Source organism: Populus trichocarpa, chromosome 13 (genome assembly GCF_000002775.5).
Source record: "Populus trichocarpa isolate Nisqually-1 chromosome 13, P.trichocarpa_v4.1, whole genome shotgun sequence".
Classification (NCBI taxonomy): domain Eukaryota; kingdom Viridiplantae; phylum Streptophyta; class Magnoliopsida; order Malpighiales; family Salicaceae; genus Populus; species Populus trichocarpa.
In genome coordinates, this window is record NC_037297.2 from 15,207,839 (window position 1) to 15,234,811 (window position 26,973).

At 34.7% G+C, this 26,973-nt stretch overlaps 2 protein-coding genes across 6 annotated transcripts; one reads left to right on the forward strand and one right to left on the reverse strand.

Annotated features, from left to right (window-relative positions):
- Positions 1–26,910, forward strand: LOC18104689 (isoleucine N-monooxygenase 2). 5 transcript variants are annotated; one of them, XM_052446564.1, is made up of 3 exons: positions 2–996; positions 1,273–1,789; positions 26,620–26,910. In XM_052446564.1, exons 1-3 carry the CDS (start codon positions 40–42, stop codon positions 26,730–26,732), a joined length of 1,587 nt encoding a protein of 528 aa, XP_052302524.1. In that variant the 5' UTR covers positions 2–39; the 3' UTR covers positions 26,733–26,910. The 5 variants fall into 5 exon arrangements, with proteins under 5 accessions (XP_052302525.1, XP_052302524.1, XP_006376556.3 ...); XM_052446563.1 differs by lacking the exon at positions 1,273–1,789 and adding an exon at positions 25,189–25,825 and having other exon boundaries at positions 5–359; positions 26,103–26,910; XM_052446565.1 differs by lacking the exon at positions 1,273–1,789 and having other exon boundaries at positions 1–996; positions 26,103–26,910.
- LOC127904212 (uncharacterized) lies at positions 7,815–14,563 on the reverse strand. The gene is made up of 2 exons (XM_052446566.1): positions 13,825–14,563; positions 7,815–8,051 (listed from the first exon to the last, which is right to left on the reverse strand). The coding sequence occupies exons 1-2, from the start codon at positions 14,127–14,129 to the stop codon at positions 7,880–7,882; spliced, it is 477 nt and encodes a 158-aa protein (XP_052302526.1). The 5' UTR covers positions 14,130–14,563; the 3' UTR covers positions 7,815–7,879.
- Positions 26,911–26,973: the final 63 nt, after the last annotated feature.

Sequence of the window (26,973 nt, forward strand, 5' to 3'; positions counted from 1 at the left end):
ATGCATGTCAAGAACATTAGTAGAACGAGTTGTTTGATCATGGAATATCTTGCTCCAACTTCCTTCACAACCCTATTAAGCTTCACAGCTTCACTTCTTGTCTTAGCAATCATACTGTTTTACTTCATCCAATCCCATAAGAATGTCAAGAAACACCCATTGCCTCCCGGTCCAAAACGATGGCCTGTTGTTGGATGCCTCCCTACCATGCTCCGAAACAAGCCAGTGTATCGATGGATACACAATCTCATGAAAGAAATGAACACTGAAATAGCTTGTATCCGTTTAGGAAATGTTCATGTGATTCCTGTCATTTGTCCTGATATTGCTTGTGAATTCTTAAAAGCACAAGATAATACCTTTGCATCTAGACCTCATACCATGACCACAGATCTCATCTCGAGAGGGTACTTAACAACAGCTCTCTCTCCCTCTGGAGACCAATGGAATAAAATGAAGAAAGTTCTTATGACTCACGTACTTTCTCCTAAAAAACATCAGTGGCTTTATAGCAAAAGAGTTGAAGAAGCTGATCACCTTGTTCATTACGTGTATAACCAGTGCAAGAAGTCTGTGCATCAAGGTGGCATTGTGAATTTGAGAACTGCTGCCCAACACTATTGTGCAAATCTGACTAGGAAGATGCTGTTCAATAAGAGGTTTTTTGGGGAGGGAATGAAAGATGGTGGACCTGGTTTTGAGGAAGAGGAGTATGTGGATGCACTTTTCAGTTGCCTTAATCATATATATGCATTTTGCATCTCGGATTTTTTGCCATCTTTGATAGGGCTTGACTTAGATGGGCATGAGAAGGTGGTGATGGAGAATCATAGGATCATCAATAAATACCATGATCCCATAATCCATGAGAGGGTTCAACAATGGAAGGATGGTGCAAAGAAGGATACGGAGGACTTGCTTGATATTTTAATTACCCTAAAAGATCGTCATGGCAATCCCCTGTTGTCAAAAGATGAGATAAAAGCTCAAATTACAGTAAGATTTATATGCATTTACATTTTGAATTCCACATGGAAACACATATTTATGTCTTTAATTTTAAGTAACTAGCCAGGCACACAATTGCTTGGAGAAAAAAGACTTAATTAATTATACCAGTGATGAGCTAGTCATAGCTTAACTGGCACCGTGTCCCTTCCTTTGAGAGTCTCAAGTTTGCATCTCTTTCCTTAAAAACAAAATTGTAATAATCAAGTTTCACTACTGTATATCATATATAGTAATGATTTTCAAACATGATGACACTTGCAGGAAATAATGGTTGCAGCAGTGGACAATCCATCAAATGCTTGTGAATGGGCATTCGCAGAGATGCTAAACCAACCTGAGATACTTGAAAAGGCTAGTGAAGAACTGGATAGAGTGGTTGGAAAGGAGAGACTTGTCCAAGAATCAGACTTTGCGCATCTCAATTACGTGAAGGCATGTGCTAGAGAAGCATTCAGGCTTCACCCTGTGGCACCATTTAACGTTCCTCATGTGTCGGCCGCCGATACAACAGTTGCCAACTACTTCATCCCGAAAGGTTCCTATGTTCTGCTTAGCCGTCTAGGACTGGGCAGAAACCCTAAAGTATGGGATGAGCCGCTCAAGTTCAAGCCTGAGCGCCACCTCAATGAAATGGAGAAGGTGGTGCTGACTGAGAACAATCTGCGATTCATTTCGTTTTCCACAGGAAAACGTGGGTGCATAGGTGTGACACTTGGGACTTCAATGACTACCATGCTATTTGCTAGACTTCTTCAAGCGTTTACTTGGAGTTTACCACCTAGTCAATCCAGCATCGACCTTACCATTGCAGAAGACAGCATGGCTCTTGCAAAACCACTGTCTGCACTTGCAAAACCACGCTTGCCTCCACAAGTGTATCCCGGATACTGAAGCGAGTACAAGGACTATGTATGCTGCAAAATATTATCAATAGACGTTGTGCCAGAACATTAGCAGTTAATGTAATAAACTCTGGCAACTTTTATATTGTTGAGAAAAGAAACATAAAGGATTTGTGTTTAGAATTCTTATTTAACTGCAAGTTAATTAAAAATTTTAATGGATTACGATAGTTTGAGTGAAAATAAGAATATAATTTAAGAGTGTTGAATATTGTGGTTACCTATTTTGGAGGCCCCACATACACCAAAATAATAAAAAAAAAAAAAACCGGAAGCAAAGAGAAAATGCAAAAAATCAAAAATATACTAAAAGAAAATCACAAAAATATATCATTAAGAAAAATATACCAGAATACCACGGAAATTATCGAAGAATACTGGTTGAGAAAGATCAAAATATACAAGATTAAAAAATGTGACAGTGTATTTTCAACCAATAAAGGCCCCATTGGCAAAGAAAGATTAAATTTAAGGAGGAAAATTCAAATTGGATGTTTAAGGATTCAATTGAAATTTTTCAAGGTTTAATTGAATTTATTGAGGACTTAATTGCAAGAAAAATTGATTTTTTAAGTCAATTTAGACTTTAATTGGAAGAAATTAAAGTCTAGGAGTCGAATTGTAATTTTTAAGAGTTAATTTGGTTCAATCAGAGACTTAATTGTATAAATATTAAAGTTTAATGGGTAATTAAAGACTTGATTGAAGAAATCCAAAACTAAGCACCAAGCTGAAAAAGGCGCGTGAATGTAAAGGCTGGAATTGACCAAATCATGGGTCAAATTGAAAAAATTTAAAGTTTGTTGGTCAATTGAGGGTCGAAATGCATAAATTTAGAACCATGGACTAAAATGAAAGTAGCGGTCAACTTTGGAGTTGATAATTGAGTTTAGTAAGGGTGAAATAGCATGAAATTAAAAATCTGGAGGCAATTACTAGTATAATTAAAAGCAATGGAAAGAGCAGGGACTCAATCAAAATTTTTCAAATCTCGAATTAAGAACCCTAAATGACATGTCGTTCAGACTTAATGAAAAGAAGGTAAATGACACGTCGTTCGTCAGCTTGCATCTTTGTTTTAATAGGTTCAACTGATCCAGTTGGCAACTTCAAATGCATGAATGCAGAGTTACAGACCTCTAAATTAAGCAATGTTGAATCCAAATAAAAGATGTACACCTCCTTTATCAAATTCAGGTGGTCTCAAACGATGATAACTTCAGAATTGCTACAAGATCTCAAAAGTAGGCAACTCAATCAGCCTTAACAGTGCAACCATAACGCAAAAAATGATTTGGTTTTTATATGGCTCCTCAATAGGTTCTTATCAAGGGTTTACAATACCTCCCTCAAGATCAAAAGGTTAGAAATGGATTCAAGACCTCCTAAAACCCTATAAATACCCATTTTAAGATAAAAAAAAAAAGAGGGCCGAAAAAAAAAAGAAAAAGAAAATGTTGATGAAAAAGCTAAGTGTGAATGTTTGAGAGGCTAACACAAAGTTTTCTCAAGTTTCTTAAGCTTGAGAGAGTGTTGGGCTCAAGCGAGTTGCTTAAGCCCGTTAAGGGCAAAAAAATAGGTTTGGGCGTGCTGCCCAGGATCCATGGTTGTTGAGTTCAGGGATTGCCTAGACCCATTCTTTTTGGACCGTTGGGGCGATTTTGAGCTTGTTAAACTTGAATTCATCGCAAAGATTTCTAGTTCATACTCAACATCATTTCTATATGCTTGCCTTGTTTGTGTTGAGTGTTTGGAAGTGTGGTTATGATTGCTTTTTAAAGTGTTTTTCACTCATAAATGTATTAAAATAATATTTTTTTTATTTTTTTAAAATTATTTTTGACATCAGCGTATTAAAATAATCTAAAAACACAAAAAAAATATATTAATTTGAAAAAAAAAATTAAAAAAATTTCAAGCAAACAGGACCCTATCATATAATAGGTCGTGGTTGATATCCTTGCTTTCTTTACTATAGCAACATAACATTTGTGTGATGGCCTCCCTTTACTCAGGAGCTTACATATTTTTAATGAAAACTTTGGAGGTACGATGAACTAGCACATGATACATGAGATTGAAAAGATGGACCATCAACATCTGATCAAGAAATGGAGAAGTTGGATCTGGCTTACATAGATACATGACTCATGAGGACCAGCAAGATACACGAGGAACAACGTTTTCCAGGACAAATATCATTATCACCGTCCGCCACCGCTGTCTGATTAATTTGTGGCTCGTATTTCAAATGAATGACTTGGAGTTCTGTTGTGCACAAAACCTAGATATCATCTCATCCATTAATCACATGACTGTGCATCAGAATGCGTGCATTTTAAACGTCAAAGCTGGTGAAAAATTGATCAAACAAATCATAGTTAAACACGGAAACACAAAAAAGAAAAAAAAATCATAGAAATAGATTTTCATTTTATCCAAATAAAAGGAGAAGGCTTCGATTTTGATTATATATATTGCTATATATAGTTTATAAATAAGATAGCAAAATTTAAAAGAAATGCTTACATCATTTAAAGAAACACGTTGTGTGTGCACGCGCGCATACATATATAGTACTTACTATGAACAAATTAAACTTTTATTTGCGTTTTATTTTAGGTCAAATTTCTTAAAATTTAGCTGGCTAGAGAAATAATGACAACCAAGACACTTAATAATATATAATATTATAAAAAAAATAATGTAAAAATTAAGAGAAGTTTTAGAGTATTTTAGAAAATTATCAATAATTACTTTATATGATAGGGATAGACATAAAGAGGAGAGACTAACATGAGAGAAAATTAAAAAATAATTTTTGAGTTTAGGTGAAAATATATTTTATCATTCTTGTTAGGATCAAATGTAATTTTCTTTTTTATCTTTGTTTTAATTATCTATCTTCTTAAAATAAACTCGTGGAGCTATTAGTAGTTACTCTCGAAGTATTCAAAAAATAATTATATAAACATATTAAAGAACTAGCTTAATTTAAAATTTTAAATTATTAGATAAAATCTTAAAAATAATTTTATATCATTTTCTAATATAATTCTTTCAAGTAAAAACTATTTGAATACAAAATTGTTAATCGCTATGTTTTGCTTAATTTTCATATTATCTTGTGTTTTTTTCTTTTATATTAGATATAAATAGATTATATTTGCATGATGTATTTATAAAAATAAAATTCAATCATCTAAGATAAAAAAAAACACATATTTAAAAATAAAATAATATTTAAATATTTCCATGCTCATATGTATTTGACTTTTAGGAGAAAGATTTCCTTTATATTTTAGTTTTTTAAAAAAATATTAACAACTCTTTATCAATTTAATAATTTTTTTATTTAAATTTAAATGAATATCCCCTCTCTGGATTTTTAAAATTTTTAGTTAATTTATTTAAATATCATTTATTTTTTTTAATTTTTTTATATTTTTATAGTATTTCAAAGAGACTTTTTTATATATTTAATATAAATAGAATTTATTTACATGATATATTTATAAAAATAAAGAATATTTGTTCCTGATATGAAAAAAAAACCTCTAAGATAAAATAAAAAATACAGGGGTAAATATTTTTATTCTTAGTTATCCTTTGTTTATAGGAGAAATATTAGCCTTTCATTTAAGTATTTAAATAGAATTAAAAATTCCTTTACAATTTATATATTCATATAGCTTTTAAATTTATTTTGTTAAGTATAAATAGTATATATGTGTTTCTTAATTAAAACAAACCATGATATAAAATGATTAGATGATGGTGGACTTTTTAAACCAGTTGGTCCACCAAAACCGACCATCAATTTTTAGGAATTTGGGCCGGTCATCTGCCACTGTTGTTGTGTAGCCTAAAGGGAGCTAACATGATGAATGTCATGTGACCTGTTCATGGAATGCCACGTAGAAGGGAGTGCCTTAGCTATCAAACTAGATGAGTGAGTTAATATATTTTTTTTGAATGGTAAAAAATATTTAAATGTTGTTAATATTTTTTTTAATAAAAAATAAATAAATTATGTGAGGGTTTGTCTGATATAATCCAATTGGTATTACTTGTTCAAAAACAACCCATACAACATGTGAAAATAATATTTGACTAAATAAAATTTCAAGATGATATATTTTCTTAGTATTTAAATAACAATATATTTGATTGATCTGAGACAATCCGGGTTAATATGTCAAATTTCTAACCTAGATTATGAGATTATAATAACTCTATAGAAAACAAATCAAAATATATAAATTATGAAGTTTACAATACATGAATAATTGTATTTTCTATTTTAACTAAAGAGTTTTTTAGAAGAAATCAATAGATCTTGTCAAAAAGTATATATTCTTTTTTCTAAAGAAATCAAACATAATATAAAAAATATAACCAAGGATCTCCTATAAAACAAATAACTAAGAAGATCCAATTTAATAATTTGTTGAATTTTAATGTAATATTAGTATTTTTTGAATCTGAATCATATGTGGTATGTATAGATTAAAATATAGGCAGGAATATAAGTTTTATGAATTTCTTTGTTTAAAAGAATCCTCTTTTAATAGTAGTGATAATAGAAAGTAATAATAAAAACAAATTGTGATTAAATGAATAAAAAATAATGTAAAACATTTTTAAAAAATTATATTAATGTTTCAGCCTGTTTTTGAATTATAGATGGAGTTAAATTTATATATTAGTATTGACATATGTTTAGTATTGTATTATATATATAAAAAAATATTCTTATTTTTTAAATGTAGAACTTTTTAACGCAATATATTTTGTATTTATTAATAAATTCATTTTAATACATGTAATGATTTTTTAAATTTTAAGAGTATTTTTATCATGATTATATATATTAATAAAAAATAACATTTTAAAATTGAGTTCATATAAAAAAACATAGATTTTCTTACTTAAAGTGAAGAATCCTCAATAAAATTTGAATTAGAACACAGATACTAACAAACTATGCGTTTGTAGTGGCTAAATTTACTGTGAGAGGTTAAATTATGTTGAGATTGGAGGGGAAGGGTGTGGCTATTTGTTGCAAAAAAAAAAATCATAAGAAAGAAGGAGAAATAGGGAAGGGGAGAGAAGGGTTGATCACCAAGTCATAAATTAAATATTACCAACGGTATTATCAATGTAATTATTTTGTTAGTAACTTCATTGGTCATTCTATCGGTAAAAATATCATGTCACCGTACAATTTGATTTTTTAAATCTTACTATAATAACCTCTGTAATTCTCTCATTATATACCGAATTGTTTTTATGTTGGCATATTTACGGATGTACTTTACCGTCAGGTTAGCCATGTCACCATACAATTTGTTTTTTTGAATCCTATTGTAATTCTCTTATTATATACCAAGAAAATTTTTCCGTTGGCATATTTACGGATGTACTTTACCTTCAAGTTAATTCCGTTGGTAATGTCGTCTATAAAAATTACAAGTCATCATACTGTTTAGCTTTTTTTTATTTTTTATTTTCCCAATGCAATTCTCTCTGTATATACCGAGGAAGTTTTTTGTCGGTGTTTACTGATAGATACATGGATGGAAAATTCTATCAGTATAGGTCATCACAACATACCGACATAAAAATTATGTCGGTGTTTTCGTTTGTATTTGTTAATTTTCTGATAGTAAATCATATGTTGGAGCTTCATCTAAAAATTTAAATTATTGAGTTGAACTGGTTCTTTGACATGATATTAGAGTTTGAATCTTATTACCCTCATTAATTATCTCTTCTAATTAAAATTAATTAATATAAGTTTTAGGTTTGAAGAAACAGAGTTTTCTTATTTATCAAATCTGATCATACAATCTCTTTATACATAAGAAATATAAACGTAAACTTGTCAGTTATAATAATTTAATAATAGCATAGCAGCTGTAAGCATTATATGCTGGCATTCATTGGTTTTAAACCATCCGTTACTAATCATAATTACGATAATTGCCTAACATCCCCTCGCAATCTAGACACCGAATAGGTGACGAGTTTGGAAACAAGACATTCAAAACGGTCAACTGGTAACCCTTTTGTGAAGACATCTGCAAGTTGAAGTTGAGAAGGGATGAAATGAACTTTGTGACTGCCAGAGGCGACCTGTTCACGAACAAAATTCAACGAAAATAATGACAAAAATACAAAAATAATGCAAAAAAAATACAAAAAAGAAAGAAAAAGGAATGAAAAGTTATTACTTTAATGGCGTGCTTAATTTTGATTGATAATTAAAAAAACAAAAGAGAAAAAGAAAAGAAAAGAGATTGTTAATAAACCCAAAAAAAATGAAGAAAAACAACATACATGAGGATGAGAAGAGAAAAGAATGCTTGATTTAGACGGAGAAGAAGAGAAGAGAAGGAGATAGAAATAGCTCTGTGAGAGAAAAAGAGAGAAATAGATGAAGCTCCGTCTGTTCTGATTCTGGTCTTTTAAGTTAATTTTACAAATAGAATTACCGATAAAATATTAAATATTTATATTAATGATTTCGTTTGTAAAGTCGTATTGAAATTTAATGGTCTTGGTATATGGGCACTTTTTACCAACAGAATCATAGGCAGAAAATTAAATATTAATATTTTAATATTTTCTTCAGTGATTCCATCAATAAAATCAAATGTAAATTTTTAAATTGCATAAAATTTTTCAAAAAGCCCTCCAAATATTACCGATGACTTTTCATTCTGTTAGTGATGCTGTTGGAAAACAAAAGTTAATAGTCAAAAGAACATTAAGTATTAGGGTATTGAGAAGTGAACTGTTCCGTAGTCTCTAGAATATACCGAAAGACATATTATGTCAGTATACCCTTATATAATGAAAACTATAAATAGTGTCAGGGAGAAGACGAGCAATTCACATGGTCACTGGAATATATCGATGAACACATTTCATCTGTATACTCGTATGTAATATACAGTCTGTCATAACCCAATTTTTAAACAAATAATAAAAAATTAAATATAGTTGACAATGGGGTTAAGACAATAAAATTTGAAGTTTGGGGATGTAATTTGAGAGTTAATTGATCAATTTTGAAAGAATTAAAAGTTAAAGATTTAATTAAGGGCTAAATTGAACAATCTGGAAATTAAGGACTGTTTTGTAAACAGTGTTATAATTCAGGGATTTAATTGAAATTAATCCAAAAGGGCAAAATTAAAAGAATTAATTAAGGACCAAATTGAACAATCCAGGAATTAAGGACTGTTTTGTAAACAGTGTACCAATTTAGGGATTTAATTGAAATTAATCCAAAAGGGGCAAAATTAAAAGAAATTTTTAATTGCTTAGGGGTCCAATTGCCGAATTTCCAAAGTTCAGGGGTCAAAAAGAAAATGTCCATTGCTGCTGAAACGTTGCCGTTGCTGGTGGAATCCCTTGCTGCCGAAACGCCGCCGTTGCTGGTGGAACAGCCGTGTTTGTCTTCTCCATCCCGATTCAATAGGCTGAAAATCTGCAACGGGTTCGATCCAATCGTGGACCACGTCTCTCGCCTGTAATCTCGTTCGTGGAAGATAACAGTCCTGCAAAGGCAGGACTGGTTAGAAGCAATCCGTTGGGTCTCTATAAAAAGGAGCAGAAAACCTAAAACAGGGGGCATAAATCAACCCAAAAAAATACAGAACAAGGACGGCAAAAAATAAACCCAGAAACCAGAGGAGGAACAGAGGAAAAAAATCAAAAGAAAAAAACAGAGCAAAGAAGGGAGAAAAAAAGAGAGAACGCAAGCAAAAACAAGGAAGAAAAAACCCAGAAAAATAGAGGAAAAACCAAGAAAACGCAAGCCACACACAGAGCAAAAACCCAGACCCAAATTCGAAAGGAGAAGCCAGCACCGTCCTCTGTTCTTCATCACAAGGACTGAGAAAGCAGGGAAAAAGAAAAAGAAAAAAAGAACAGCAGACAAAGAAGGAGAGAAAGGCAGAGGAGAGTCACAGATCAGCCCTGCCATTGTCTTCGTCCCTGCAGAAAAAGAACAACAAAGAACCAAAGACTATTGACAACCGGCATCACCATTGTCTACTTTCCTTCATCTCAAAACCAGAGGAGACAGAACGCAATCAAAGAAAGAAGCAGAAGGAAAGAACACAAGCAGAGGAAAGTCACGGAGACCATTGTTACTGCCTTCGGCGTTGCTACTACCTTCGGCGTTTCCAGAACCAGGAGAGAAAGCAAAGGAAGACAGAAGGAAGGAACGAGGGGTTGCCTAACCAGTGCACCAATCACCCGCAGCTTCGTCTTCGTTGTCAAGCACACCAGACCAGGTAAGTTCATCCTTTCCCATTCTGTTGCCGTGAATTTTAATTAGCACATTGCACTGTTCAAGTGAATTTTAATTCACTTGAACAGTGAGCAACACACGTGCCCAACCCATATGGGCTGGCCCGGGCCCAGCCCAAAATATAAAAAAAAACAAAAAAAATAAGAAAACAAAGATGTGTGTAAGTATAAATAAAAAATAAATATGAATTTATTATTTTTATTCATTGACGCTAGAGTTAGAATAAAAATACTGATTTAAATTTATTTTATTGTATTTTATTTAATTACATATAAATAAAAATATGCATGCAAAAATAAAATAAAATAAAATAAAGTAAATTTATTGGTTTATTCACTGACGCCAGAATCAGGAATAAAGATATCGATGTAAATTTATTTTATTTTATTGTATTTTACTTTTATTTAGTTACATAAAAAATGTGTATGCGTAAAAAAATAAATTTATTTGATTTGTTTATTCACTAATGTCAGAGTCGGGAATAAAAAAATACTGATTTAAATTTATTTTGTTTTTTGTGTGATGCGTAAAAATAAATTTATTTGATTTGTTTATTCACTGACGTCAGAGTCAGGAATAAAAAAATGATTTAAATATTTTTTTTATAGCTACGTAATATTTACCAACGCCAGAGTTGAAAATATCTGTAATTAAATATTCACTGACGCCAGAGTCAGGAATATTACACGCAAAACCACCGTAGCATAAACCAACAAAACATTAGCAATTTATGACAAAGTCAGCAATGCAGCCTGCCTTAGGCAGGACGCTTAAGGGGTGATAATATCTTCCCTTTTGCGTAACCAGTCTCGTACCATAGAATCTCTGTTAACCAGTTAGGATTCCTAGTGACCATAATACTAGGTGGCGACTCCTTAAACAAGACCATTCACCATCAAAGAATAGGATGCCAAAAATCCATTCTTTCCATGATATACTTTTATTTTTAAGGCCGCCGCGATGTCGGGTACAACACAGTCTATTGGTATTTTTATCACTATAAAACAGTTTCTAATACCGAATTGTATTTGTATTCTCTATCTATCTATTTATCTTACAAATACTTCAATTCACAACTGCACACACAACACAATAACACCAGTTCATATCACAGTAATAAAATAAATATTTCCTTATGATTCAATAATAAATTAACTTCATTGTCATTATATTGAACTGAATTTTATCCAAATATTACATTATAGTTTATGGCATTACACATTCATCAATTGACTCGTCTTCATCTCCATCGCAATCTTCTACGTTGATTTCATCGTTATCATTATTCAACTCCTTGGTGTCAACATCAACAAAAATATTCTTGGCGATGCTAAAATTTAAATTTTCTTCTAAGTCATTAGACGAAGCAACTCGATATGGATTAACTAACTCACCAAGTTGAAAGATCTCATCTCTCACAGTTAATTCATCGGTACCATTATGAACAACCTCGACATGACCCCTAAGTTTGGTTTTCACTACGGATAACCAATCAACTCTGGAACGATCCTTTCTAAAGGAATGGGTGTATATATAATAAACTTACTAGCATTGCTTGGCGAAAATAAAAACATCATCGACGTTGCGAAGTCTAGCTTTTGAATTAATTTCGACCAAACCATGATGAGGATATATTTTGATTTCTTTGTCAATGGTATCATACCAATAACATTTGAATAAAATTTTTTTATCCTTTTTGCTATGATATTACAATTCAATGACCTTTTACAACTTTCCATAGTAGTCAACTTCAAATTCATTAGAAGTTGATCCTTTAACACAAATTCCATTGTTATATGTCTTTCTACCCTGCCCATATTCTTCAGTATGAAACACATGTCCATTAAAAAAATACTTGTTGTAGCACTTCACATTTCTTTTAGGACCCAAACTTAATAAAGACAAAGTAGCACTAACATTCCCTCTTAATTAATAAACCCGGTACATGAAATACAATCATGAACAATTAATGAGAAATGTATAATGAAATTAAGTATCCTAAGAGATAAGAATAATTAAAAAGTACTTACATGTGTTCTGAACCACGTGGAAAATTGTTCATTTTATAATCGAAAAATTTGGGATTTAGTCAGCTGTGAGTTTTAGAACAGTAAATATTGATGATGTTGCCTATAAGAAATTCAACAATGTATCAGTTTATAATATTATAAAAGATAAATTGTTAAAAAATAATAACATATTAAGTAGTATACTTACAGAATAAAAAGTCTTAGTTCATCATAATAATGTGCTTGTCTGAATTCTATTACACTAATGAAGCCTCTAATTCAAATCAATCAATCCCAATGAACAAAAATAAATTTCTACCCCCCCCAACATGTGGTTTACATGCATTCTGTTGCACGTCCCCCGCGCGGTGTCCGATGGCTATTTTTTGTTTGATTTCGGGTTTATTTGTTTTTGTGAATAAAGGAGTCACCACCTAGTATTTCGATCCCTAGGAAACCTGACTGGTCTTTCAGAGATTATAAGGCAAGGGACTGGTTGCGCAAAGGGAAGGTATTAGCACCCCTGGTACGCCCTACCTAAGGTAAGCTACTTGGTGTTTGGTTTGCTTTATAATTGCTATGGTGTTGGTGTTTTTCTAAAATAGGTTTCCTATAATAGGTTTGCTATGATGAATGAATTTGGGTTCAAAGTCTAAAAGCAAGAACCCTTGGTCAATGTGGATCACACCCTTAGATATGTCTACAAAGTACCAAGGAGAACCAATGCAGATCTCTTGAAATCTGTGTTTGATTCAGATTAAATTTATTAAGATAGCAATCCAAGGAGATTCCATGTGCTTTAAAAGCTCATTTTTCCCTTCTTATTTCAAAAGTTTGCGACTCATAAATCACAAGGAGGAGGGACAAATTTTTTTTAGAAATCTAAGGAAATTCAGGGCGCTTTAAAAGCCTATTTTTTTCTTAGTGTTTCATACTCTCACGGCTCGTAAACCGTGGAGTAAAAAATTGAAATGTCCTCGATTATAATCAAGGCTTCTTTCAAGGATGTGTGATGACTTATTATTCCTAGAAAATTATTTTGGATATTTACCACTAAGAGCTTCTTTATCCAAATATTAACAGCGAATAATAACAAGTTATTCCCAATAATATTTTGGATATTCATCCCTTTGGGATTTCTTTATCCAAACATTAATGGTGAATTATAGATGATTTCTCCCCAAAATAAGATTTTTATATTTTTTTTGGAATATTGGCCAACACCCTTTGGAGTTTTACAAACATGTTGTAAAATCCAGAAATGTAAGAAAATAATTTTTTGTTGTGTTTAAGAAATCCATGCGAAAACACATTTTCTTTTAAACTTCAAATATTTGTTTTTTTAAGAGGAAATTCAAAATATGTTAGGGTATTGGCCGTATACAACACATTAAAATATTTTTTTATATTTTTTATCGAAAAAACACAAGCATCACAGTTAATCGCAATTAAAGACAACAAAACCCAACCCGGTTACTGGCTTAAACCAGTAACCGGTTCTACCACAGTTGCATGCATATGCATGCTACAGTGGCAGGGTAATTAATTTGGTAAAGACAAGGAAAGAAAGACTTACGTGCGAGGCAGCGGCTGGAGGCGAAGTGGGAGACGACTGGTTGCTGCCCATGTCTCATTTTCCCCCACGGTTGTAGCCGGTGCAAGACGACTGGGCTGTTGAGAAGCGCCAGTGAAGAGATTATTGTGCTGGCGAAGAAGAAGTTGCATCGTTGGTCTAACTGGTGTGAACGCCGCTGGTGCAGATGGAGGAGGTGTTGTTATTGCTTTCCAGAGCTCACAGTGCCTATGGAAGAAAGGGTTGCACCGCTGGAGGAGAAGAAACTGGAGACAGAAACGAAGGGACGAAGGCGATGGGGAAGGCATGCTGGTTGGTCTCTCGGTGTTTTCGTCTATTTATGTTGTTTCCTTCTGCTCGTCCATGTCTTGCTCTTGTGTTCGTCATGTCTCTACTGAGAGGACATGGTTGCTGCTGCTGTGGGGCTCGATGGAGGCCGGTCTGGGGCTACGTTGACAAAGAGGGCTGCTTCGGGTGCAGGGGAAGAAACGGTTGTTGTGGTCCAAAGGCAAAATAAAAATGAGGGTTGAGCTGGGAGGTCAGGAGAGAACGACGATGGGTAAGAAGAAAGGTGAGTGGCGGCTCTTTAGGGGGTTATGGGAATGGCGAGGCTGTGTAGCAGGGGAGAATGGAAGGTCTGTGGAAATGGGGGGAAGGCGGCGGCTTCTGTGTATTTGTGTGGTTTTTCTGGTTTGCTTTGCCAAGGCCAAAAAGGGGGGAAGGAGGCGGCTTGTTTTTTTTTTTTTTTTTTTGAAGAGAGGAGGGGTTGCGGGCTCCAGGAAGAGAAACGGGTTTAGGTTTTTTTATTTTTAAGGTTTTTTGTGTTTGGCTCCTTTTTTTCTGAAAAATTGCCCCCCTGAATATTTTTCTCCCCCCTTTTTTATTATGGCCGGAGGTTCACTTATATAGAAAATCTCTACATGTGTTATTCAAGAAAATATTGCAATAATTATTGCAGAGATTGTCTTCTATAACCAGCACCAACAAATCCTATATATATGATATTTTATATTGTAGTGATTATATATGATTCAGTAATTATCTCCTTGACATATTGCTTCTTTAATATTAGCCTTTATGCTCTATGTTATCGCTACATGTAAACCCTTATTTTTTTATTTTATTTTTTTATTTTTATTTTTTTTTAAATTTATCAAAACATGAATTAAAAATTGGGTAGCAACACATTCTATCATGTGGTTTGCATGCATTCTATCTTTTCGAAAATCAGATTCAAGATTATTGCCAAACACTGTATAAGGTTCAATCTTATTTATAATTCCACTCAATCAAAAGTTTTGATCATGGCCATCTATAAGCTAACTTTTCTTAACAGGGTTCCACATTTTACATGCATTTGGATTGTGACTGCTTTTTTGCCCTTATAAGATTACATTTCAAACAGGGAAGCTAGCCGCCTGCGTTCAAATTTTCATGAACCACTGAATATTGATACTCTCTCTCTCTCTCTCTCTCTCTCTCTCTCTCTCTATATATATATATATATATATATATATATATATCAAATGCTCACTGTTTTGAAAATTTAGAAATAATTCAAAACATAAAAAAAAAAAATCAATCATTGAAATTTTGAAAAAGTTTTTATGAAATTAAAAACATTTAAACTGGGAAATTTCGAAATTGCTCTTTGTTTTATGGGTCAAGCCAAGGCAATTAAGGAAGCCTAAACAAAAAATTCAAAATTTCTCTCCAAGCTTTAATTTTTTGGAAAATATGATCGTGGGGATGGAAATTTCATTATTTCAGACTATATTATTTTTATTTAATCGTTAAGATTTTCTCAAAAAAAATTAATTTTATTTAAACAGAAAAGAGACTTATTAGAATATTCGGTATATTAGGATTTTATTTTTAGTCGATTAAGTTTTTCGACTTAAGGATATAAAAGATTTTCAATTTGAAATATATTCTTCTATATTCGGAAATCTAGGGAATACTTATATTAAATTGTTAAAGCATTGATGTAATTATATAGACAGCATATATATGAAAAATAGAGAAAATGAATTTTTTATTTTGAAAAAAATAAAGTGTCGAAAGTTTTTTAATTGTGTTTTAAAAGAAAAATAATAAATCATAGAGAGGGAGAGAGAAGAGAAAATAAGTAAGGAAACAAAAACATACGAGTAAAATCTCTTCGTAAAAACAAAAATACAATTGTGTTTTGAACTATTTCTAAATTTTCAAAACAGTGAGCATTTGATATATATATATATATATATATATATATATATATAGAGTATCAATATGCAGTGGTTCATGAAAATTTGAACGTAGGCGGCTAGCTTCCCTGTTTGAAATGTAATCTTATAAGGGCAAATATTTTAAGGATAAATAAAGTCATGTTGTATTTTTTATAAAGATGCAAGAACATGTTTTTGTATATATTTTGAGATTTAATAACTGGTTTATTAAATCTTTAAGAATTTGGTTAATATTTCAAATTTTTATATCACATCAAAACCATGAAGCAGCTTATCTCAGGTAGGGTGCGCTAGGGGTGCTAATATATTCTCTAGCCATAACTAGTCCTTTACCCTCGAATCTCTGGTAAAGACCAGTACACCTGAGTTTCCTAGTAGCCCTGAATCAAATACTAGGTGACGACTCCCAAGACCCCACATCAAGCAAATGAACGAAAATCGCCATCAACGCCACGCGGGGGACGTGCGACAGAATGACGACTTCACTGGGGAAGGTACTATTTTTGACATTATTGGACTAAGCTTTGTGTTGACAAGTTGCGTCCTTACCTCAGCAGGAGCCATTGTCATTTAAGGACGCCAACAGGTATGTGACTTGGCACACTGCCATGCAGGAGGAACTTTGGGCACTTCACTCTAATCAGACTTGGTCGTTGGTGCCCCCCAGTAGATGGGTTTGCAAGATTAAAAGACATGTTGATGGTCAGGTCACCCGACATAAAGCATGGTTGGTTGCTCGCAGCTTCACTCAGCAAGAGGAGATTGATTATTTGGAGATGTTCAGTCCAGTGATTAAGCCTACAACGGTTCGCCTTGTGCTCACTATTGTTGTCTTATATGGTTGGAACATTCATCAGTTGGATGTTCATAATGCTTTCCTGAATGGTATTCTTCAGGAAGAGGTATACATGGCGCAACCGCCTGGGTTTGTTGATCCTGCACTCCCGTCTCATGTGTTTCGTCTTCATAAATCTTTGTATGGCTTGAAACAAGCCCCTCGTGCTTGGTACAACCGGTTGAGTGAGTTTTTACTATCCATTGGATTTCAGACATCCAAGGGTGATACTTCTCTGTTTATTCTCTCTCTAAATGGTGCCTTGATTTACCTGCTTGTGTATGTTGATAATATTTTATTAACCGGGAGTAACTTAGTTATGCTTCATAGATTGATTATGTTGCTGCAATCAGAATTTAAGCTTCAGGATTTGGGTTTTGTTCATTTCTTCTTGGGCATTGAAGTTAAATCTAGTGCTATGGGTATCTTATTAAGCTAACACAAGTATGCCCTCGATATCATCCAACGAGCAGGTATGGCTTCGTGCAAACCAGTTGATACTCCTCTGTCTGCCTCCTCCAAATTAGGACTTGTGCCTGGTACTCTTTACTCTGATCCCACACGGTATCGCCAGATTATTGGGGCATTACAATATCTTACCTTCACTAGACCTGATATCTGCTATGCAATCAACAAGGTATGTCAATTTATGCATGCCCCCCTGAGGATCATTGGTCTGCTGTTAAATGTATCATGTGTTACCTCCAGGCTACAACAACCTATAGTCTGCACATCACTCGGGATTCTCTCTTGTCTCTTCATGGTTTCACAGATGCTGATTGGGCTGGCAGTATTGACGATCGCAAATCCACAGGTGGTTACCTTGTGTACCTTGGCTCTACCCCTATTTCATGGAAATCCAGGAAACAACGCACTGTTGTGAGATCTTCTACTGAAGCAAAATACAAAGCGTTAGCTGATGGTACTGCTGAGATTTTGTGGATTCACTCATTATTGTCAGAACTTCGGGTCCCTTCTTCAATTGTGACCACGTTATGGTGTGATAATTTAGGGGTCACTTTCTTATCTGCCAATCCAGTGTTTCACGCTCGTACTAAACATGTTGAAATTGATTATCACTTTGTTCGTGATCGGGTTACTAAGCGAGAAATTCAAGTACGGTTCATCTCTTCCAAGGATCAACTAGTTGATGTCCTTACCAAGCCTTTTCCTCCAGTCTTATTTGCTTACTTTCGATCCAAGCTTCTGGTAGAATCTCCACCTTTAGCTTGACGAGGTGTATTAAGGAAAGAGACCCTATATATATAAATACTCTTCTATAGGAATAGTTATCACATGTAATACATTCCATCATTATATTATACACAACCCTAAAGATATAAATACAAAGGATGGTTGCTCTCCTTCTGCACTACCACAATTAATACAAAAACTATCTCTCAATTAACTCAATTATCCCAATGATAAAAACAAAAATTGATCGATTTCTAAGTCTATGATTCAAACCCACCCCCACCCCCCTATATATAAACATGTGGTTTTACATTCTATCTTTTCGAAAATCAGATTCAAGATTATTGCCAAACACTGTATAAGGTTCAATCTTATTTATAATTCCACTCAATCAAAAGTTTTGATCATGGCCATCTATAAGCTAACTTTTCTTAACAGGGTTCCACATTTTACATGCATTTGATTGTGACTGCTTTTTTGCCATTATAACATTACATTTCAAACAGGGAAGCTAGCCCCCTACGTTCAAATTTTCATGAACCACTGCATATTGATAGTCTTCTTCTTCTTCTCTCTCTCTCTCTCTCTCTCTCTCTCTCTCTCTCTCTCTCTCTCTATATATATATATATATATATATATATATATATATATATATATATATATATATCTCAAATGCTCACTGTTTTGAAAATTTAGAAATAATTCAAAACACAATTGTGTTTTTGTTTTTACGAAGAGATTTTACTCGTACGTTTTTGTTTCCATACTTATTTCCTCTTCTCTCTCCCTCTCTATGATTTATTATTTTTCTTTTAAAACACAATTAAAAAACTTTCGATACTTTATTTTTTTCAAAATAAAAAATTCATTTTCTCTATTTTTTATATATATGCTGTCGATATAAGTACATCAATGCTTTAACAATTTAATATAAGTATTCCCTAGATTTCCGAATATAGAAGAATATATTTCAAATTGAAAATCTTTTATATCCTTAAGTAGAAAAACTTAATCGACTAAAAATAAAATCCTAATATACCGAATATTCTAATAAGTCTCTTTTCTGTTTAAATAAAATTATTTTTTTTTGAGAAAATCTTAACGATTAAATAAAAATAATATAGTCTAAAATAATGAAATTTCCATCCCCACGATCATATTTTCCAAAAAATTAAAGCTTGGAGAGAAATTTTGAATTTTTTTGTTTAGGCTTCCTTAATTGCCTTGGCTTGAGCCATAAAACAAAGAGCAATTTCAAAATTTCCTAGTTTAAATGTTTTTAATTTCTTAATTTCATAAAAACTTGTTAAAAATTTTGAAATGTCCTTATCTGCTTTGGCTTGGATTTAAAATGGCAGACAAAATTGAAATTATTCCGAATTGAGTGTTGGATTTCCAGCAAAAATTAATTGACAAGTAAAAATATATGGTAAATAACAACGACGAGTAGACAGTTTGAGATTATGAATGGGGTGCAAAGAATTGTGTTGAAATGGCATGATTTTAATTATGAAACATGTGTAATCTCTAACCTCTTGAATGGATACATCCATCTATTGGACTGGGCTTCCGATTTTTATCTCAAACAGTAAATGTATGGGTAGATGCTCCATTAAATTGAAAAACAATGGAGGGAATATCATCTCAAGTTTGTATATTGTCTGGATGATATTCATTTAGTTGAGAATAACATAATGACTTGGGTTAGCCTTAGCCAACCTTTTCTATTTATATATATGTGGCAAAACACGGCAGTAACCGTAGGAATTACAATATTGGAATAATCCTACATTAATTTTCTATTCAGAGATATACATGCTATACATTCTATAATATGCCCCCTCAAGCTGAGGGTGGAGGATCGACCCGAAGCTTGAACCTGAAAGTAGTAAAGGACGCAGCGGAAAGTGGTTTGGTGAAGACATCAGCAAGTTGATTCCGAGAAGGGATAAAGCGAATATGAATTTCTTTCTTTGCAACCCGGTCGCGGACAAAGTGATAATCGACCTCAACATGCTTAGTACGAGCATGGAAAATAGGATTCGCTGAGAGATAGGTCGCGCCAAGATTATCACACCAAATGGTGGAGCAGAGACGGAGGGAACCTACAGATCTGTTAACAAATATTGAAGCCAGATGACCTTAACAGTACCATCTACTAAGGCTTTGTACTCAGCCTTAGTGGAGGAGCGGGCAACTGTACGTTGCTTGTTGGATTTCCATGAAATCGGTGTTTGACCAAAGAAAACAAGATAGCCACCCGTAGACTTGCGATCATCAATACTACCAGCCTAATCTGCATCTGTAAAACCATGTAGAGCAAAAGAGGTACCTCAAGTGATATAAAAACCATAGGATACCGTACCTTTAAGGTAGCGAAGAATGCGTTTAACGGTATCTGTAGGAGCATGCATGAACTGACAAACTCTATTAACAGCAAAGCAGATATCTGGGCGAGTGAAGGTAAGATACTGAAGAGCACCCATGATTTGACGAAATCATGTGGGATCAAAGAATGGATGATCCGGCTGTATAGCAATTTTTGAAGGATAGACTGAAGTATCAACGGGTTTGCAAGAAGTCATATCAGCCTGAGTGAGGATGTCAAGAATATATTTGTGTTGGCGCAACATCAGACCCATACCCGTAGACTGAACTTCAATACCCAGAAAGTAGTGAACAACACCTAAGTCACGAAGCTTGAACTTAGAGCTTAGTAACTGTATTAGATAATGAAGCATGGCAGAGTTGCTACCCGTAAGTAGAATATCATCAACATATACCAGGAGATAGAGAGAGAGAGAGAAAGAGAGAAGCAAACTATCAATATGCAGTGGTTCATGAAAATTTAAACATAGACGGCTAGCTTCCCTGTTTGAAATGTAATCTTATAAGGGCTTTTTCACAATCCAAATGCATGTAACAAGAGTAGGCATGCGATTTATGAGATAGACCGAAGTGTCGAAAGCATAATTCCAAAACCGGAATGGGACTTTACATTGTCCTAGAAGAGTAAGGCTGGTTTCCACAATATGCCTATGACGTCTTTCTACTATGCCATTTTGTTCTGAGGACAGATCAGACGGTGATGAATACCAATGGTCTGAAAGAAAGTAGAGAGTTTGCGATATTCACTGCCCCAATCAGTTAGAATAGATTTTATTTTAATGAAAATTGACGCTCAACAAGAGTTTGAAATTGGTGAAAAACAGAGTAAACATCAGATTTGGCAACAAGTGGATAATACCAAATATATTTTGTGTGCGTATCAACAAAGATAATAAAATAATGATAGCCATCCGAAGAAAAAAGGGGAGCAGGACCCCATACATCACTAAAAATTAATTCAAGTGGAGTAGAAGTTTTGTGACCAATAGGTTCTAAAGACAGACGCGATGTTTTTCCTAATGGACAACTTTGACATTGAAAATTAAGACGTTTGTTGTTACAAATAATCTTATTTTTCGAGACTAAAAATTGAAAAATACGAGAGGTAGGATGACCTAGTCGACGATGCCATAAATCAGCAGAAGCAGAAATGCAGGGAGACCAATAGGCTTGAGGAACTGACGAGATGGAAGACCTGAACCTGGACAAAGTATAGAGACCATATTTACTCTATCCTGAGAGGAGTACTTCATTGGTGTTGAGATCATTGACATAAAACAGAAAAGGGTGAAATTCAAAATAAACATTATTATCGAGACAAAATTTCTGAACAAAAAGCAAAGATTTCATGATTGCAGGAACATGAAGGACATTAAACAAAGTGAAAGAACGATGTGGGGTATATAGTTTGGTATGACCGATATGAGATATGGAAAGTCCCTTACCATCACCAACATGCAAATTATCATTACCAAGGTATGGTTCTGAAGCAGTCAAGGTTGCAAGGTCAAGTGTGACGTGTTGCTTTGCACCGGTGTCCGGAAACCATTCAGCAGTACCTGAAGGATTGTGCAGAGCGAGATTGGCACTATGTTGCTGGCCATAACCCTGTTGCTGAAGTTGAGGGCAGTGAGGAGCAGTATGGCCAAATGCTTGGCACAACTGGCAGCGTGGATTGGACCCCCTACTGCGCTGCCAATTGCCCTGCCAGTTGCCTTGTCTGTTGTCATTGCTAGAGGTGGTGTGGAAGCTGCGAAAGTCGGGCCTAGAACCAGAAGTTCTATGCCCTCTGTGATTGAATTGGTGAGAACGCCAGCTGCCATTAAAATGGCCCCTATTTTGACCAAACTGTGCAGCAGACTGACATTGAGAGATAAGTGTTGAAGGAGGTATGTTCGGCGTGGGCAACAGAGGTGCAGGAATTACAGCAGACCCCATGGACAAATGAGAGGATTTGTGAATAAATTCATGTGTTAGCAGATGACTAAGTAAATCTGCATATAGTAGAGGATCTGCCCTTGTAACAAGACTTGTTACTAAGTCCTTAAATTCTCCGCGAAGGCCACGAAACACATATAAGTTGAAATCCTCTAGCGAAATAGGTTGGCCAGCAGCGGCTAGCTCATCAAATAAGGCCTTAGCTTTTTGCATAAATTGAGTTACCGATTCATCACCTTGTTGAAGGTCTTGAAGAGAGCCATGAAGTTGCATAATACAGGAATTCGATGTGGAAGCTAGAGCTTGCTCAAATGTGTGCTAGACAAAGCATGAGGTTTGACAATCAAGAACAAGATGAAGAACTTCCATAAATAGCGAAGAGAGCTGGGCACTTAGAATGAGTTGGTCATGTTGTTTCCAACAAAGAAAGAGTTGAGATACCTGAAGAGAGACACCATCGGCAGCAAGAACATGTGGAGAGGGGCAGGAGTTTGAACCATTAACAAAGCCGAAAACTCCTTGGCCTAGAAGATACGACTTCATCTGCATTTGCCAATACAGATAATTGGTGTTTGTCAATTTTAAGGAGATGACTTGGTGAGTGTGGGAGAGGGACACAATTGCAGCAGCAGAGGCGGTAGAGACTTCAGCAAAAGAGGGCTGCAGTAGAGGAGCATTATTGGGGTTGAAGAGAGCATGGCCAACATTTGTGGGCTGTGGCCACTGCAGAACAGAAGCTGAGGAAGAAGGTGGTGTTGCGGCAGCGAAGGAAGATGGCACTACCGGTGCTGCAGAGGGAGAGATAGCTGCTGGCTGGGAGGAATCCATTGTAGAGAGGAGAGGAAGTGTTTTAGTTTATCTAGGGCTCTGATACCAAGTTGAGAATAACAGAATGACTTGGGTTAGCCTTAGCCAACCTTTCCTATTGATATATATATATATGGCAGAACACGGCAGTAACCGTAGGGATTACAATATTGGAATAATCCTACATTAATTTCCTATTCAGAGATATACATGTTATACATTCTATAATACATTTCAATCCTCTCTATGTGTTATGTCTGCAAACTATTGGAGCATATATCTCTAAAGAAGTAACTAATCTATGTGAGTGCATCTCATATCCCATTTGGTAATACATCCCGGTAGACTAATGGAATGAGTGTTTGCATAAACACATGGCAGTTATGACTCTTCATTTCATGCAATCTGCAATCCTCTAAATTCACCAACCTTGATATGTTCGAGGCATGTCCATCAGGAAAACACATACTTTTAAGTCATTGGCAGATAAGCAACTGTGCATTCTTGTGTAAGGTGGAGTTGGCTTTGGGCTTTGTGACCTATGAACCAACATAAACCAACTCCATATTTTTACGGTGACAAAAAAAAAAGTTATATCCATTCTAGCATTGATGTTGTCATTTGTCTTTCCCTTCACGTCCATAACCATGTTGAAAATGTTCTCAAACACGTTCTTTTCTATGTGCACAACATCAAGGTTATGATGGAGGAGATTGGTCTTCCAATAAGGAAACTCTCATAAAATACTTCGCTTTACCCAATTGTGGGTCAAACCAAAACCAGGAAATTTTTACTTACCAGAATGAAAATCAAACATAGTGTCACCATACTCCAATATCATGTCATACAATTCTTCACTTGAAAGAAGTGTTTGTGCAACTCCGATACCATTTTATAGGAATTCATAAACTTATCGGATATCTGTGAGAGAGTACATGGGAATTTTACTTAGATTTTCAAAAAAATATTATTAATAAAAAAATATGATTATAATTCTTATATTACTTAATAAAATCTTTTAATACTTGTGTGAACGTAACTAAATTTAAATAAACCATATAAATTTTTATATGTTTTATTTCTCATTTTACCATATTTATCTTGAGTTGTGTTGTCAAAGAACCATCTCAACCCAATAGCTTAAACTGTTAGGTGAGGTCCCAGGATATGATTTATATTATTCTCTAACACACCCCCTCAAGTGAAAGCCCTTTGGGCTTGAAACTTGCACAGGCCCACATTACCTTGTGCTTAATTTTTTTTTTTTTTATCAAATAAATGGGGATGGTGAGATTCGAACTCGTGACCGCTTGGTCATCAAGGCTCTGATACCATATCAAGGAACCATCTCAACCCAATAGCTTAAGCTGTTAGGTGAGGTCCCAGGATATGATTTATATTATTCTCTAACATGTGTATTGGATGATCCTAGGAGAATTTTCAAAACGAGGGAGATTAAACCTCCTCATTGTATAAATGTAACATCAATAGAAGCAATAGATAATGACATGTAGATGACATAGTTGATCAGTTTATAGTGTGTGGGGGCAATCTGGTGTGTATCACGACTCTCCCTTTTGAAAATCTTTTGTTATATAAAGCCACACAAGGAACACCATGCATGTCAAGAACATTAGTAGATCGAGTTGTTTGATCATGGAATATCTTTCTGCAACTTCCTTCACAGCCCTATTAAGCTTCCCAACTTCACTTCTTGTCTTAGCAATCATACTGTTTTACTTCATCCAATCCCATAGGAATGTCAAGAAACACCCATTGCCTCCCGGTCCAAAACCATGGCCTATTGTTGGATGCCTCCCTACCATGCTCCGAAACAAGCCAGTGTATCGATGGATACACAATCTCATGAAAGAAATGAACACTGAAATAGCTTGTATCCGTTTAGGAAATGTTCTTGTGATTCCTGTCATTTGTCCTGATATTGCTTGTGAATTCTTAAAAGCACAAGATAATACCTTTGCATCTAGACCTAATACCATGACCACAGATCTCATCTCGAGAGGTTACTTAGCAACAATTCTCTCTCCCTCTGGAGACCAATGGAATAAAATGAAGAAAGTTCTTATGACTCATGTACTTTCTCCAAAAAAACATCAGTGGCTTTATAGCAAAAGAGTTGAAGAAGCTGATCACCTTGTTCATTACGTGTATAACCAGTGCAAGAAGTCTGTGCATCAAGGTGGCATTGTGAATTTGAGAACTGCTGCCCGGCACTATTGTGCAAATGTGACTAGGAAGATGCTGTTCAATAAGAGGTTTTTTGGGGAGGGAATGAAAGATGGGGGACCTGGTTTTGAGGAAGAGGAGTATATGGATGCACTTTTCAGTTGCCTTAAACATATATATGCATTTTGCATCTCGGATTTTTTGCCATCTTTGATAGGGCTTGACTTAGATGGGCATGAGAAGGTGGTGATGGAGAATCATAGGATCATCAATAAATACCATGATCCCATAATCCATGAGAGGGTTCAACAATGGAAGGATGGTGCAAAGAAGGATACGGAGGACTTGCTTGATATTTTAATTACCCTAAAAGATCGTAATGGCAATCCCCTGTTGTCAAAAGATGAGATAAAAGCTCAAATTACAGTAAGATTTATATGCATTTACATTTTGAATTCCACATGGAAACACATATTTATGTCTTTAATTTTAAGTAACTAGCCAGGCACACAATTGAATGGAGAAAAAAAGACTTAATTAATTATACCAGTGATGAGCTAGTTATAGCTTAACTGGCACCGTGTCCTTTCCTTTGAGAGTCTCAAGTTTGCATCTCTTTCCTTAAAAAAAACATTGTAATAATCAAGTTTCACTACTGTATATCATATATAGTAATGATTTTCAACCACGATGACACTTGCAGGAAATAATGGTTGCAGCAGTGGACAATCCATCAAATGCTTGTGAATGGGCATTCGCAGAGATGCTAAACCAACCTGAGATACTTGAAAAGGCTACTGAAGAACTGGATAGAGTGGTTGGAAAGGAGAGACTTGTCCAAGAATCAGACTTTGCGCATCTCAATTACGTGAAGGCATGTGCTAGAGAAGCATTCAGGCTTCACCCTTTCGCACCATTTAACGTTCCTCATGTGTCGGCCGCCGATACAACAGTTGCCAACTACTTCATCCCGAAAGGTTCCTATGTTCTGCTTAGCCGTCTAGGACTGGGCAGAAACCCTAAAGTATGGGATGAGCCGCTCAAGTTCAAGCCAGAGCGTCACCTCAATGAAATGGAGAAGGTGGTGCTGACTGAGAATAATCTGCGATTCATTTCGTTTTCCACTGGAAAACGTGGGTGCAAAGGTGTGACACTTGGGACTTCAATGACTACCATGCTATTTGCTAGACTTCTCCAAGCGTTTACTTGGAGTTTACCACCTCGTCAATCCAGCATCGACCTTACCATTGCAGAAGACAGCATGGCTCTTGCAAAACCACTGTGTGCACTTGCAAAACCACGCTTGCGTCCACAAGTGTATCCCGGATACTGAAGGGAGTACAAGGACTGCGTATGCTGCAAAATATTATCAATAGACGTTGTGCCAGAACATTAGCAGTTAATGTAATAAACTCTGGCAACTTTTATATTGTTGAGAAAAGAAACATAAAGGATTTGTGTTTAGAATTCCTATTTAACTAGTTAACTAAAATTTTTAATGGATTGTGATAGTTTGAGCTTATAACCCCTAGTAAAAATAAGAATATAAATATTTAAGAGTGTTGAATATTGTT

What these genes read in the sequence shown, in the direction of transcription:
- LOC18104689 (XM_052446565.1), top strand. Translation starts at nt 1, where the DNA reads ATGCATGTCAAGAACATTAGTAGAACGAGTTGTTTGATCATGGAATAT. An exon ending in AGATAAAAGCTCAAATTACA is followed by an intron (nt 997 to 26,102) that starts GTAAGATTTATA and finishes TGACACTTGCAG; the next exon opens with GAAATAATGGTTGCAGCAGT.
- LOC127904212 (XM_052446566.1), bottom strand. Translation starts at nt 14,129, where the DNA reads ATGCCTTCCCCATCGCCTTCGTCCCTTCGTTTCTGTCTCCAGTTTCTT. An exon ending in CTCCAGCCGCTGCCTCGCAC is followed by an intron (nt 8,052 to 13,824) that starts GTAAGTCTTTCT and finishes GTTCGTGAACAG; the next exon opens with GTCGCCTCTGGCAGTCACAA.